Source organism: Scyliorhinus torazame, chromosome 24, assembly GCF_047496885.1.
Source record: "Scyliorhinus torazame isolate Kashiwa2021f chromosome 24, sScyTor2.1, whole genome shotgun sequence".
Classification (NCBI taxonomy): domain Eukaryota; kingdom Metazoa; phylum Chordata; class Chondrichthyes; order Carcharhiniformes; family Scyliorhinidae; genus Scyliorhinus; species Scyliorhinus torazame.
The window spans coordinates 13,164,660-13,179,818 of NC_092730.1; the positions used below are offsets into that span (position 1 = coordinate 13,164,660).

At 55.7% G+C, this 15,159-nt stretch overlaps 1 protein-coding gene across 1 annotated transcript; it reads left to right on the top strand.

Annotated features, from left to right (window-relative positions):
- The first annotated feature begins 1,174 nt into the window (after nucleotides 1-1,174).
- On the top strand, nucleotides 1,175-7,286 carry LOC140400094 (signal-induced proliferation-associated protein 1-like). The gene is made up of 3 exons (XM_072489568.1): nucleotides 1,175-1,237; nucleotides 3,393-3,471; nucleotides 7,039-7,286. The coding sequence occupies exons 1-3, from the start codon at nucleotides 1,224-1,226 to the stop codon at nucleotides 7,183-7,185; spliced, it is 240 nt and encodes a 79-aa protein (XP_072345669.1). The 5' UTR covers nucleotides 1,175-1,223; the 3' UTR covers nucleotides 7,186-7,286.
- The last annotated feature ends 7,873 nt before the right edge of the window (nucleotides 7,287-15,159 follow it).

The following is a 15,159-nucleotide window of genomic DNA, read 5'->3' on the forward strand; positions in this document are numbered from 1 at the left end:
CTATTACAAACTTGTATCAAAACAGGTGACAGCGAATAAACACCCCGGGAAACATACTTCCCAACGATCAACTATACAGTCTGGACAGAATCCCCCCCCCACCCCAGCGATGAACAGCCCCTCACACACGGGCACAAACATCCCCCACCTTTCCTCAAACCCCCCCTGCTGAGCCCTTGACTCAGACTTTACCTTCTCTAACCGCAGGAAGACGTACAAGTCGCCCAGCAAGGCCGCTACCCCCCGGTGGCGATGCCAATCGCCACTCCAGCAAAATTCGCCGCCGTGCGATCAGAGAGGCGAAGGCCACGACATCGGCCTTCCTCCTCTCCGTGAGCTCCGGCTTCTCTGAGACCCCAAATATCGCCACCAAAGGGTCCGGGTCCACTCCCTCCTCCACTGTCCTGGCCAAGACCGCGAACACTCCCGCCCAGAATCTTCCCAATTTTTCACAACCCCAAAACATGTGCGCGTGATTCGCTGGCCCCCGCCCACACCTCTCACCCTCATCTGCTGCCCCCTGAAAGAACCCACTCATTCTCGCCCGAGTCATACGCACCCTGTGCACCACCTTAAACTGTATCAGGCTCATCCTCGCACACGAGGAGGTCCCGTTTACCCTTCGCAGTGCCTCACTCCATACTCCCCAATTGATCTCCATTCCCAACTCCGCTTCCCATTTTTCCTTGATCTTCACCACCCGCTCGCATCCCGTGACCTCTGTCCATTGACCCCTCCCCTGTGACCTTGGGTTGTTGACCCCTCACCTGTGACCTTGGGTTGTTGACCCCCTCCCCTGTGACCTTGGGTTGTTGACCCCTCACCTGTGACCTCAGGCCATTGACCCCCCCCCTTCCCTATGACCTTGGATTGTTGACCCCCATCCCTATGACCTGGGGCCTTGACCCCTACCCTGTGACCTCAGGCCATTGACCTCTCCCCTCTAACCCTGGGTCAGCGCCCCCATTAAGCACAGTGACAATAACACCAAGGGGCAGTTTGAATAATCACAGCCTTTGCCCTTTGCCCAGCCAGTGGAGAGGGAAGCCACTGACCGAGTGACCAGCCCTTACCCTGTGCCTCCTGAAGAGGGGACCTCGCTCCTTCACTCTCCCCCCATCACTGATTTATATCTCTGCTGTAATGGCCTCTTGCTCTGTGTTTGACCAGATGAGGACACAGCGGAGGACGGCAGGATAGAGGAGAATGTCGATTTGACTGGAATGAACAGTCCGAGGTAGGTGGCTGGAACGTTCTCCTGGGTGATATGGAGATTCTGATGGTCAGAGGGAGATTCGAAACAATTACAGAAAAATCACTACTTTGGACACAGATTGATTGAAAGTGACTAGTATAGCTGTGTCTGTGGGTGTGTGTGTGTGGGGGGGGGGTCTTTGGGTTTGTGTGTGCCTGTCTGTTTGTGTGTGAGTGTGTGCTTGTCTCTGCATGTGTCTGTGTATCTTTGAGTGTCTGTGTGTGTCAGTCTGTGTGCATCAGTGTTTGTGTCCTCGTGTGTCTACGTGGCTATGTGTGTGGCTGTGTGTATTTGTGTAGGTATATCCCTGTGTGTGTGCGGGCACATGCCTGTGTGTGTGTGCATGAGTGTATGTATATGTGGGTGTATCTGTGTGTGTGTGAGAGAGAGTGTGTGTGGCTGTGTGAGTTTGTGTGTTGATGCGTGTGTGGGTGTATGGGTGCGTGTGTGAGTATGTGTCTGTGTGTGTGAGTGTATGTGTCTGGGAGTGTGTTTGTGTATGTGTGTCTGTGAGTGTCTGGGTGTGTGAGTGTGTGTGTGTCTGTGTGTGTGTGTCAGTGTGTGTTGATGTGTGTGTGTGTGTGTCAGACGGGGAAGCTGGTGTTGGGGTTAGTGGTGCTGGCACTGAGGGAGTGCCGCACTGTCAGAGGGTCAGTACTGAGGGAGTGCCGCACTGTCAGAGGGGTCAGCACTGAGGGAGTGCCGCACTGTCGGAGGGTCAGTACTGAGGGAGTGCCGCACTGTCAGGGGGTCAGTACTGAGGGAGTGCCGCACTGTCAGAGGGCCAGTACTGAGGGAGTGCCGTACTGTCAGAGGGTCAGTACTGAGGGAGTGCTGCACTGTCAGAGGGTCAGTACTGAGGGAGTGCTGCACTGTCAGGGGTCAGTACTGAGGGTGCGCTGCACTGTCAGAGGCTCAGTACTGAGGGAGTGCTGCACTGTCAGAGGGTCAGTACTGAGGGAATGCCGCACTGTCAGAGGGTCAGTACTGAGGGAGCGTCGCACTGTCAGAGGGTCAGTACTGAGGGAGTGCAACACTGTCAGAGGGTCAGTACTGAGGGAGTGCCGCACTGTCAGAGGGTCAGTACTGAGGGAGGTGCAGCACTGTCAGAGGGTCAGTACTGAGGGAGCACCGCACTGTCAGAGGGTCAGTACTGAGGGAGCACCGCACTGTCAGAGAGTCAGTACTGAGGGAGTGCTGCACTGTCAGAGGGTCAGTACTGAGGGAGTGCTGCACTGTCAGAGGGTCAGTACTGAGGGAGTGCTACACTGTCTGAAACACTGTCTTTCTGGTGAGAGTTTAATCCCTTGTGGTGACCAGGATTTCGCACGGCCTCTGTTCTGACCAAGGACACAGGGCCTCACCCCCCGTCCTGGGATAATGTTTACCCCTCGTCCACCTTGGCAGACAATATGTCGAGACAGAGATGGGGAGTGGGTTGCAGTGCCCCCTGGCTGCCTGCTGGTGGCGGTGCTGAGAGCGGTGCCCTGGAGCAGCGCGATGCTGCCACCTGGCGGCCTCTCCCAGTTACTGCCCGGGGAGACGAAGGGAGGGAATGTTTAAGTCTCACAGTCTCTCTACCACCCCCCCCACCCACCCACCTCTAATCTGACACCCTCCCCACCCCACCCAATCCCCCAGCAATCAGGGGCGGTGCGGGACGAGATCAGAAACGCTCTTTGTCGGACCAGGTGCCGACTTCGTAGACCCCAGACAGGGCCTTGGCTCAGGCTACGATCAGCCCCACATCCTCAAAGCCTGCTCTAAGGGGGCGGGGTGGAGGTGGATTTGAGCAGTGAGGCCCCCTGTCCCCTTCGCCAATGATCGAACCATTCCCTCCTCCCCAACCTCTTGGAATATCTGGGTGTCAGAAAGGCGGGAAAGTGGAATTGAGTCACGACGCCCGCCGTAGTCGAATAGCCTGCTATCCCCGCCCCCCCCCCCCCCCGACTTCTGGGGTTGGGTGATGAGATGGAGGGGCAGGAAAGGGAGGGGACGGGGAAGCTGGCGGGAGCCAAAAGTGAGATTCGGGGCCGAATCAGCAGTGTGAATGAGGATGGAGGGAGGAGTTTAATTCTTGGGGTTAAACCGGCTGGTTTTTTTTTTAATGCTCATCTTCTTCCCCCCCCCACCCCAGCAAATCGCCAGCGCGCCTGACAGAGAAGGTGGTCCACTTGGAAACGATTGTCAAACAGCTGAATGAGAAGCTGATGAAGGTGAGGTGACAAATCGCACAGCGGGACAGTGTAGAGGGAGCTTTACTCTGTATCTAACCCCGTGCTGTACCTGTCCTGGGAGTGTTTGATGGGGGACAATGTAGAGGGAGCTTTACTCTGTATCTAACCCCGTGCTGTACCTGTCCTGGGAGTGTCTGATGGGGACAGTGTAGAGGGAGCTTTACTCTGTATCTAACCCCGTGCTGTACCTGTCCTGGGAGTGTCTGATGGGGACAGTGTAGAGGGAGCTTTACTCTGTATCTAACCCGTGCTGCACCTGTCCTAGGAGTGTTTGATGGGGACAGTGTAGAGGGAGCTTTACTCTGTATCTAACCCCGTGCTGTACCTGTCCTGGGAGTGTTTGATGGGGACAGTGTAGAGGGAGATTTACTCTGTATCTAACCCCGTGCTGTACCTGTCCTGGGAGTGTTTGATGGGGACAGTGTAGAGGGAGCTTTACTCTGTATCTAACCCCGTGCTGTTCCTGTCCTGGGAGTGTTTGATGGGGACAGTGTAGAGGGAGCTTTACTCTGTATCTAACCCCGTGCTGTACCTGTCCTGGGAGTGTTTGATGGGGACAATGTAGAGGGAGCGTTACTCTGTATCTCACCCCGTGCTGTACCTGTCCTGGGAGTGTTTGATGGGGACAGTGTAGAGGGAGCTTTACTCTGTATCTAACCCCGTGCTGTACCTGTCCTGGGAGTGTTTGATGGGGACAGTGTAGAGGGAGCTTTACTCTGTATCTAACCCCGTGCTGTACCTGTCCTGGGAGTGTTTGATGGGGACAGTGTAGAGGGAGCTTTACTCTGTATGTAACCCCGTGCTGTACCTGTCCTGGCAGTGTTTGATGGGGACAGTGTAGAGGGAGCTTTACTCTGTATGTAACCCCGTGCTGTACCTGTCCTGGGAGTGTTTGATGGGGACAGTGTAGAGGGAGCTTTACTCTGTATCTAACCCTGTGCTGTCCCTGTCCTGGGAGTGTTTTGATGGGGACAGTGTAGAGGGAGCTTTACTCTGTATCTAACCCCGTGCTGTACCTGTCCTGGGAGTGTTTGGTGGGGACAGTGTAGAGGGAGCTTTACTCTGTATCTAACCCTGTGCTGTACCTGTCCTGGGAGTGTTTGATGGGGGACAGTGTAGAGGGAGCTTTACTCTGTATCTAACCCCGTGCTGAACCTGTCCTTGGAGTGTTTGATGGTGACAGTGTAGGGGGAGCTTTACTCTGTATCTAACCCCGTGCTGTACCTGTCCTGGGAGTGTTTGATGGGGACAGTGTAGAGGGAGCTTTACTCTGTATCTAACCCCGTGCTGTACCTGTCCTGGGAGTGTTTGATGGGGACAATGTAGAGGGAGCTTTACTCTGTATCTCACCCCGTGCTGTACCTGTCCTGGGAGTGTTTGATGGGGACAGTGTAGAGGGAGCTTTACTCTGTATCTAACCCCGTGCTGTACCTGTCCTGGGAGTGTTTGATGGGGACAGTGTAGAGGGAGCTTTACTCTGTATGTAACCCCGTGCTGTACCTGTCCTGGGAGTGTTTGATGGGGACAGTGTAGAGGGAGCTTTACTCTGTATCTAACCCTGTGCTGTCCCTGTCCTGGGAGTGTTTGATGGGGACAGTGTAGAGGGAGCTTTACTCTGTATCTAACCCCGTGCTGTACCTGTCCTGGGAGTGTTTGGTGGGGACAGTGTAGAGGGAGCTTTACTCTGTATCTAACCCTGTGCTGTACCTGTCCTGGAGTGTTTGATGGGGGACAGTGTAGAGGGAGCTTTACTCTGTATCTAACCCCGTGCTGAACCTGTCCTTGGAGTGTTTGATGGTGACAGTGTAGGGGGGAGCTTTACTCTGTATCTAACCCCGTGCTGTACCTGTCCTGGGAGTGTTTGATGGGGACAGGTGTAGAGGGAGCTTTACTCTGTATCTAACCCCGTGCTGTACCTGTCCTGGGAGTGTTTGATGGGGACAGTGTAGAGGGAGCTTTACTCTGTATCTAACCCTGTGCTGTACCTGTCCTGGGAGTGTTTGAAGGGGACAGTGTAGAGGGAGCTTTACTCTCTATCTAACCCCGTGCTGTACCTGTCCTGGGAGTGTTTGATGGGGACAATGTAGAGGGAGCTTTACTCTGTATCTAACCCTGTGCTGTACTTGTCCTGGGAGTGTTTGAAGGGGACAATGTAGAGGGAGCTTTACTCTGTATCTAACCCCGTGCTGTACCTGTCCTGGGAGTGTTTGATGGGGACAGTGTAGAGGGAGCTTTACTCTGTATCTAACCCTGTGCTGTACTTGTCCTGGGAGTGTTTGAAGGGGACAGTGTAGAGGGAGCTTTACTCTGTATCTAACCCCATGCCGTACCTGTCCTGGGAGTGTTTGATGGGGACAGTGTAGAGGGAGCTTTACTCTGTATCTAACCCCGTGCTGTACCTGTCCTGGGAGTGTTTGATGGGGACAGTGTAGAGGGGAGCTTTACTCTGTATCTAACTCCGTGCTGTACCTGTCCTGGGAGTGTTTGAAGGGGACAGTGTAGAGGGAGCTTTACTCTGGGCGCGATTTAACGGCCTCAATTTGGCCAACTTGGTGTTGGGACCAGGCCGGCGATTCTGGCGACATTTGTGACGCTGAAAACGCCTGGCCAGATTTAACGGAATCTCGCGAGACATCACCATCTGGAGCTTACCCTCGCTGGCCCAGCTCTGCACGGTTAAATCAGGCATGAGGCTAATTTAAATGTGTGTTTGCGAGATTCCCCCTCACGGTCCTGGGAGACCTCGCCCGGGCGACGTTTAGTGCTGGCGCCCACAAAGGTGGGACCGGACATAATGGGTGCCTGGGTGGCACTGCCAAGCTGGCATGGGCCATGCCGGGGTGCCAGGGTGGTGGTGCCCTGCTGCCGGCTTAGCAGTGCCAGGGATGAGAGCCTCCCCAGGTGGAGGTGGGTGCAGGGGTTCCCGGGAGGGTGAAAGGTCGGTGCAACCAGACAAAATGGCGCCCGAATCTGCGAGGGGCCGCTAAACACGTCGACGGGAAATGACTCAAAGTGAGGTCCCGGCGGAGAGAAGCGTCCCGAGGCCAAATAAAACGGCAAAGCGTTTCTCTCGGTGTTGCGTAGGGCGGCACGGTGGCAGAGTAGTTAGCACTGCTGCCTCACAGGGCCAGGGACTCGTGTTCGATTCCGGCCTTGGGTGTGCGGAGTTTGCACGTTCTCCCCCCCCCCACCCCGTGTGTGCGCGGGTTTCCTCCGGGTGCTCCGGTTTCCTCCCACAGTCCCAAAGACGTGCGGGTTAGGTGGACTGGCCGCGATCGATGACCCCTGAGCGCCCAGGGATGTGCAGTTAGGCTATGGTGTCCACCGGGACAGGGAGGAGCGGATGGTGAGTGGACATGGGTAGGCTTTCGAAGTGTCGGTGGGTCGAATGGCCGCCTGCGCTGTAGGGATTCCATAAACGCGCCCCAGAACCGGACGTCTTGCGGTTAAATCGCGCCCTGTGCACCTAACCGGGCTGCGGAATTAAACGCTGCCCATATTGGGGAGAGTATTAACGATGGTTGTGCCTTTGTTTTTGATGATCAGGAGAAGGAGGATAAGGTGCAGCTGGAGACGGAGGTCAGGCAGCTACGGCAGAATAACCAGCGTCTCCACCAGGAGTCTCAGACCACGGTGTGCCACCTTCTAAAAGTCACCGAATTACTGTGCCGCACCGCACCAAAGCCGTCATAACCTTAAGCAGCGGGGAGCGAGACGTCGCTGCCTTGCTGTGCTCTCAGTGGCGAGGGAAGGCCAGGTGGTTCCACCTGGTACTCGACTGTCTTTGTTTCTGGAATGTCCCCGGCACCGGTGTGCTGCTCCGCCAGAATGCCCGCGCGCTGCGCGCGTTTTTTCTTTCTTTCGTGTGCTGTCAGCCTGTTTTGCCCGCGGTTTCGGAGGACTCCCGTTACTGTCAGACTGCCTGTCCGCTGGAGTAGGTTTCGGGGGTGGGGGGGGGGGGGCGGGGGGGTTCATCGTTGAACCTTCTCCTTACCCCGCTGAGGTGAAGGGCGGGATGGGTCCACACCGCAGCGACTTCGGAGGAACAGGAGTTGGCCATTCGGCCCGTCTGCTCCGTACTGGTGTTTCTGCTCGCGCAAGCCTCCCCGTCCCCGTATCCTCCTATTCCTCTCCCCCTCGTGTGCTTATCCAGTTTATCCCCCTTCAATGTATCGACGCTATTCACCTCGAGCGTCCATATTCTCCCCAACTCTCCGGGTAAGGACGTTTCTCGCGATTGAATTCTCCATTGGGTTTATTGGTCTCTGTCTTATTTTCGATGATCCCCTAGCTTTGGATTCCAGAATATTGTCTCTCTCTCTGTCTGAGTCGTTTAAAAAAACTTTTTTGTCTGTGCCTATCCATGGATTATTATTGGGTGGGGGGGGGCTATTGAGGAATATTGGACGAAACGCTTGTAGATTGAGTTGAGGCAGAGGTCAGGCCTGACCCACTAGGCCCGAGGTCTGGCCCACTCGGCCCGAGGTCTGGCCCACTAGGCCCGAGGCCTGGCCCACTCGGCCCGAGGCCTGGCCCACTCGGCCCGAGGCCTGGCCCACTAGGCCCGAGGCCTGGCCCACTCGGACCGAGGCCTGGCCCACTAGGCCCGAGGCCTGGCCCACTCGGCCCGAGGCCTGGCCCACTAGGCCCGAGGCCTGGCCCACTAGGCCCGAGGCCTGGCCCACTAGGCCCGAGGGACTGGGTGGCCACTTCCTGTTTGTTTTTTTTACTTCATAAGCCAAATGTTTACCATTTCTGTGGCACATACTACCCTCGATGAACTGACATTTTCCATCGCCATTGCGAATAAAGTATATATTTTTTTAAGCTGCTTACTGAGGTCAAACGGAGGCGCTGAGGCTTGAATAGGTCAAAGGTTACGGACGCCAACCGTTGAGATTTTGCCCTGGCTTTTGCTGCTTGCTCTTGGAGGGTTGGGGGTTAACGGAGAAAGGATGGGTGGGGGGAGGGGTGGGGGGGGCTGCTGTTGAGCGTGGGGTGGGAGGGATGAGATAGCGTGTGGCTAGCGTGTGCATCACGTGCCATTCACTAACGTGTGGAAGGTATGATGCCGGTGCCCATGTTACCTGATCCGTGCGTTTCAGCCTCGTTCCCCGGATATGGAAGGCATTGGATTCTGTCTCCTCCCACACAGCGGGAAGTCCGGAGCTTCTGGGAAGGTCGAGGAGGGGGGCGCGAGCGCCTCCCTCACTGTTTATTCGGCGTCCTTTCAAATCAAAGAGATGTGGAAAACTACCCAAAGTTTTCTCTTAGCTTTTTGTAATTCCAAAACCATACGTAAAATCTTTAAATAAAAACAACCAGGTGTTCATAACTTTTGTTTTTCATGTCTTATTATTATTTTATACGCCAGAGAGAGAACTGATAAACACTCCCAGATCAGTTTGAGCTAGAGTAAAACCAGTGTAGCCCATGATAACTGTGATTCGGCTATGGTATCGTGGTGTCGTTAATGCCGGTAGTAATTGTGAGGAAAGTCCCAGGCCGCTGCAGGCATTCCGAAATCCCAGGCCTCTTCACCATCGGGAAAACCCCAGGCCTCTCCCCCATCAGGAAAATCCCAGGCCTCTTCACCATCGGGAAAACCCCAGGCCTCTCCAGGCATTCGGAAATCACAGGCCTCTCCATCATCAGGAAAATCCCAGGCCTCTCCCCCATCACGAAAATCACAGGCCTCCCCAGTCATCAAGAAAATCCCAGGCCTCTTCACCATCAGGAAAATCCCAGGCCGCTGCAGGCCTTCCAAAATCCCAGACCTCTCCCCCATCAGGAAACTCCCAGGCCTCTCCCCCATCAGGAAAATCCCAGTCCTCTCCCCCATCAGGAAAATCCCAGGCCTCCCCAGCCATCAGGAAAATCCCAGGCCTCTCCGTTATCAGTAAAATCCCAGGTCACTTCACCATTACGAAAATCCCAGGCCTCTTCACCATCAGGAAAATCCCAGGCCTCTTCACCATCAGGAAAATCCCAGGCCTCTTCACCATTAGGAAAATCACAGGCCTCCCCAGCCATCAAGAAAATCCCAGGCTTCCCCAACCATCAGGAAAACCCCATTGAGTTCCTGCAGTGCATCTTGTAGACGGTGTACACGGCTGCCGCTGTGCGTCGGTGGGGGAGGGAGTGAATGTTTGTGGTTAGCGTGTCGATCGAGCGGGCTGCTTTGTCCTGGATGGTGTCGAGCTTCTCGAGTGTTGTTGAGAGCTGCACTCATCCAGGCGAGTGGAGAGTATTCCCGCACACTCCTGACTTGTGCCTTGTCGATGGTGGACAGGCTTTGGGGGGAGTCAGGAGGGGAGTTACTCTCCGCAGGATTCCCAGCCTCTGACCTGCTCTGGGAGCCACAGTATTAATGTGGCTGGATCCAGCTCAGTTTCTGATCAATGGTAACCCCCAGGATGTTGATTGTGGGGATTCAGCGATGGTAATGCTGTTGAATGTCAAGGGGCGGTGGTTAGATCCTCTCTTGTAGGAGATGGTCATTGCCTGGCACTTGTGTGGCACGAATGTAACTTGCCCCTTGTCAGCCCCGAGCCTGGATATTGTCTGGGTCTTGCTGCATTTGGACAGGGACTGATTTAGTAGCTGAGGAGTCGCGAATGGTGCTGAACATGGTGCAGTCGTCCGCAAACATCCCCACTTCTGACCTTGTGATGGAGGGAAGGTCATTGATGAAGCAGCTGAAGATGGTCGGGGCCGAGGACACGACCCCGAGGAACTCCTGCAGTGACGTCCTGGAGCTGAGATGATTGACCTCCAACCACCACAACCATCTTCCTTTGTGCCGGGTCTGACTCCAACCAGCGGAGAGTTTCCCCCTGATTCCACTGACTCCAGTGTAGCTCGGGCTCCTTGATGTCACACTCGGTCAAACGCTACCTCGATGTCGAGGGCAGTCACTCTCGCCTCACCTCGGGAGTTCAGCTCTTTGTCCATGTTTGAACCAGGCTGTGATGGGGTCAGGAGCTGAGTGACCCTGGCGGAACCCGCGTGTCCGTGAGCGGGTTATTGCTGAGTAAGTGCCGCTGGATAGCACTGTTGGCGACTCCTTCCATCACTTTGCTGATGATGGAGAGGAGACTGATCGGGCGGTAATTGGCTGGGTTGGGTTTTTCTTATTTTAGACTTCTCTCAAGCGTGAATACAAAGGAGAAATGATTACGTTACATCTGTGCCGAACTCTGCACAGTAACCGTGAGAACTGTCCCTCCTCAGTGAGGGTATTTTGGCCTGAGGGGGTGCACCTGAGATACACCAGAATGAATCTACGATGAATAAGAGTAAAGTGATGATGACAGGGTGCATCAACGTGCTTTCTATCTTGAATATGGAAGATTGGTGAAAGGATTTAGACTGGTACAGCACAAGAGGGAGGCCATTCACTCCATCAAGTATGTGCTGGCCCTTTGGAAGTGCAAACTCCACTCGCCCTTTGCCACACACTGCTGCAATGTTCTGTTTGTGTCTTGGGTTCCACATTCCCATCTACCCCCTCCGCCCCCCCCCCCCCCCCCCCCCCCTTCCGATGATCTTTGACTCCGTCGCCTCACGAAAATCCATCTCCCCGACCTTTAAAACATTCTGTGGCCCCCGTCCTCCCCCGCCTTCTGAGGGAGAGAGTTCAAAAGTCTCTCAACCCTCGGGGAGAAAAACAATTCTCATCTCTGTCCTGAAACACACTCACCACTCTCTGTGTAAAGAACCTACCTCTGACATCTCCCCGATACCTTCCTCCAATCACCTTGAAATGACAGCCATTTCCACCCTGGGGAAAAGTCTCTGGCTATCCACTCTATCCATGCCTCTCATCACCTTGTACACCTCTATCAAGTCACCTCTCTTCCTTCTTCGCTCCAGTGAGAAAAGCCCTAGCTCCCTCAACCTTTCTTCATAAGACATGCCCTCCAGTCCAGGCAGCATCCTGGTAAATCTCCTCTGCACCCTCTTCAAAGCATCCACATCCTTCCTATAGGGGCAGCACGGTAGCCTTGTGGATAGCACAATTGCTTCACAGCTCCAGGGTCCCAGGTTCGATTCCGGCTTGGGTCACTGTCTGTGCGGAGTCTGCACGTTCTCCCCCGTGTCTGCGTGGGTTTCCTCTGGGCGCTCCGGTTTCCTCCCACAGTCCAAAGATGTGCAGGTTAGGTGGATTGGCCATGATAAATTGCCCTTAATGTCCAAACTTGCCCTTAGTGTTGGGTGGGGTTACTGGGTTATGGGGATAGGGTGGAGGTGTTGACCTTGGGTAGGGTGCTCTTTCCAAGAGCCGGTGCAGACTCGATGGGCCGAATGGCCTCCTTCTGCACTGTCAATTCTATGATAATCTATGATAATAAGGTGACCAGAACTGGACGCAATATTCCAAGTGTGGTCTAACCAGGGTTTGCAGCAAAACCTCGCGGCTCTGAAACTCAATCCCCCTGTTAATGAAAGCCAACACACCGTGCGCCTTCTTAACAACCCTACCAACCTGGGTGGCAACGTTGTACGTGGACCCCAAGATCCCTCTGTTCCTCCACACTTCCCAGAATGCGACCTTTAACCCTGTATTCGGATTCAAATTCGACCTTCCAGTAAAGCTCCCGTGAACCGCCCCCGACGCATTGGCATCCTCCCTTAAGTAAGGAGGCCAGGTCTCTCTCCGTTTCCTGGGTCACCATTTTAAACGCCCTCTCCCAAACATTCTTTCCCCGGCTCCAAGGGGAACAAGCCCAGCTGCTCCAGTCCGACTGAACCCCTTCATCCCCGAAACAATTCCTGCAAAATCCCTTCCGTCTTCCCAGCCCCTCCCTGCCCCCCCAGGGCCTTGGCTTCCTGCCTGAAGAGGAGGGCCGGGAGTTGGACGCCATTTTGCAGCTGGGGCCTTCGACGTAGGCCGAGCCTCACTCCCTCGCTTTTACACAGCGTAGACCTCTGTTGAGTGCAGCGTCTGCTAAATTCGCTGATTCACAAACAAAAAAAAAATCCGTTCTGCCGCATTCAAAGATTTAAAGTTTATTTTTTCGAGTGATTCAGGGAGAGTTCTTTTTTCATAAATTTAGAGTGCCCAACTAATTTTTTCCAATTAGGGGGCAATTTAGCGCGGCCAATCCACCTACCCGGCGCATCTTTGGGTTGTGGGGGCGAAACCCACGCAGACACGGGGAGAATGTGCAAACTCCACTAACCCCGGGGCCTCGGGATTACGGGTCCTGTGGTATTACCACCGTTTGAGAAGGAAGAAAATAGCATTCCTGGAAAAGGGCGGTGGACGAGGAGAGTCCCGGGAAAGGAGTGTTGCCGACCGGTTGTATGGGATTGAATCGCGGAGCGTTCGCCGCGCAGAGCGAGGCCATTCGGCCCTGCCCTGCCGTGCCAGCGGCAGTGGAGAATTTCAATGGGAAATTTCCGACCTCGGGCGGATAGATTTTCCTGTTTTTTTTCCCTGAGTTCTCAAAGGTCAGCACGGTGATTGGAGGGGCGGGGGAGGCGGGGGGGGGGGGGGGGGGTCAGACACGGGTGGGGCCATCACAGAGTTGTGGGCGAGGCTCGAGGGGCTGAACGCACGGTCATTTTCCGCTCCCTACGACTGGCTGGGAGCCTGGGAGGGGCCGCAGAGGGGGCGGGCAGCAGGGCAGGACGCCCCTCCCACATCCTGAAGGCAGTGGGGTCCTCGGTTGGGCGCAGGCGTCAATTCTGCCAGGCCCTGGGGATTACGGTGTCTGTGATATGACCCCTCCAGGGTGAGGGAGGGACTCTGAGGTGGAGGAGACGGCGTGTGCGATGGCTGAGACCGGGGGGAGATGCTCATTACTCCATTTTGCGCCTGCTTGATTGTGGCTTTTCTCTTCCCTTTGTACAGGCTTAACCAGGAGCCACATTGACCAAAGGACTCACTGACTGTCAGGATGAACCCTGACCCCCCCTCACAGCGGAGGTCAATTGCAGCCTCATCAACTCATTGGATATTCCCTGTACCAATTGTCTGTGCAATAAACACACTATCCACTCGCTGCAGTCAATACCTGCAGATGTTTCAGACCAACATCCCGGCTCGTACGCCCAGGGTCAGTACTGAGGGAGCCCCGCGCTGTCAGAGGGTCAGTACTGAGGGAGCCCCGCACTGTCAGAGGGTCAGTACTGAGGGAGTGCCGCACTGTCAGAGGGGTCAGTACTGAGGGAGTGCCGCACTGTCAGAGGGTCAGTACTGAGGGAGCGCCGCACTGTCAGAGGGTCAGTACTGAGGGAGTGCTGCACTGTCAGAGGGTCAGTACTGAGGGAGTGCCGCACTGTCAGAGGGTCAGTACTGAGGGAGTGCTGCACTGTCAGAGGGTCAGTACTGAGGGAGTGCTGCACTGTCAGAGGGTCAGTACTGAGGGAGTGCCGCACTGTCAGAGCGTCAGTACTGAGGGAGTGCTGCACTGTCAGAGGGTCAGTGCTGAGGGAGTGCCGCACTGTCAGAGGGTCAGTACTGAGGGAGCGCCGCACTGTCAGAGGGTCAGTACTGATGGAGTGCCGCACTGTCAGAGGGTCAGTACCGAGGGGGCGCCGCACTGTCAGAGGGTCAGTACTGAGGGAGTGCCGCACTGTCAGAGGGTCAGTACTGAGGGAGCGCCGCACTGTCAGAGGGTCAGTACTGAGGGAGTGCCGCACTGTCAGAGGGTCAGTACTGAGGGAGCGCCGCACTGTCAGAGGGTCAGTACTGAGGAAGCGCCGCACTGTCAGAGGGTCAGTACTGAGGGAGCGCCGCACTGTCAGAGGGTCAGTACTGAGGGAGTGCCGCACTGTCGGAGGGTCAGTACTGAGGGAGTGCCGCACTGTCAGAGGGTCAGTACTGAGGGAGTGCTGTACTGTCAGAGGGTCAGTACTGAGGGAGAGCCGCACTGTCAGAGGGTCAGTACTGAGGGAGCGCCACACTGTCAGAGGGTCAGTACTGAGGGAGTGCTGCACTGTCAGAGGGTCAGTGCTGAGGGAGTGCCGCACTGTCAGAGGGTCAGTACTGAGGGAGCGCCGCACTGTCAGAGGGTCAGTACTGAGGGAGTGCTGCACTGTCAGAGGGTCAGTACTGAGGGAGTGCTGCACTGTCAGAGGGTCAGTACTGAGGGAGTGCCGCACTGTCAGAGGGTCAGTACTGAGGGAGTGCTGCACTGTCAGAGGGTCAGTACTGAGGGAGTGCCGCACTGTCAGAGCGTCAGTACTGAGGGAGTGCTGCACTGTCAGAGGGTCAGTGCTGAGGGAGTGCCGCACTGTCAGAGGGTCAGTACTGAGGGAGCGCCGCACTGTCAGAGGGTCAGTACTGATGGAGTGCCGCACTGTCAGAGGGTCAGTACTGAGGGGGCGCCGCACTGTCAGAGGGTCAGTACTGAGGGAGTGCCGCACTGTCAGAGGGTCAGTACTGAGGGAGCGCTGCACTGTCAGAGGGTCAGTACTGAGGGAGTGCCGCACTGTCAGAGGGTCAGTACTGAGGGAGCGCCGCACTGTCAGAGGGTCAGTACTGAGGAAGCGCCGCACTGTCAGAGGGTCAGTACTGAGGGAGCGCCGCACTGTCAGAGGGTCAGTACTGAGGGAGTGCCGCACTGTCGGAGGGTCAGTACTGAGGGAGTGCCGCACTGTCCGAGGGTCAGTACTGAGGGAGTGCTGTACTGTCAGAGGGTCAGTACTGAGGGAGAG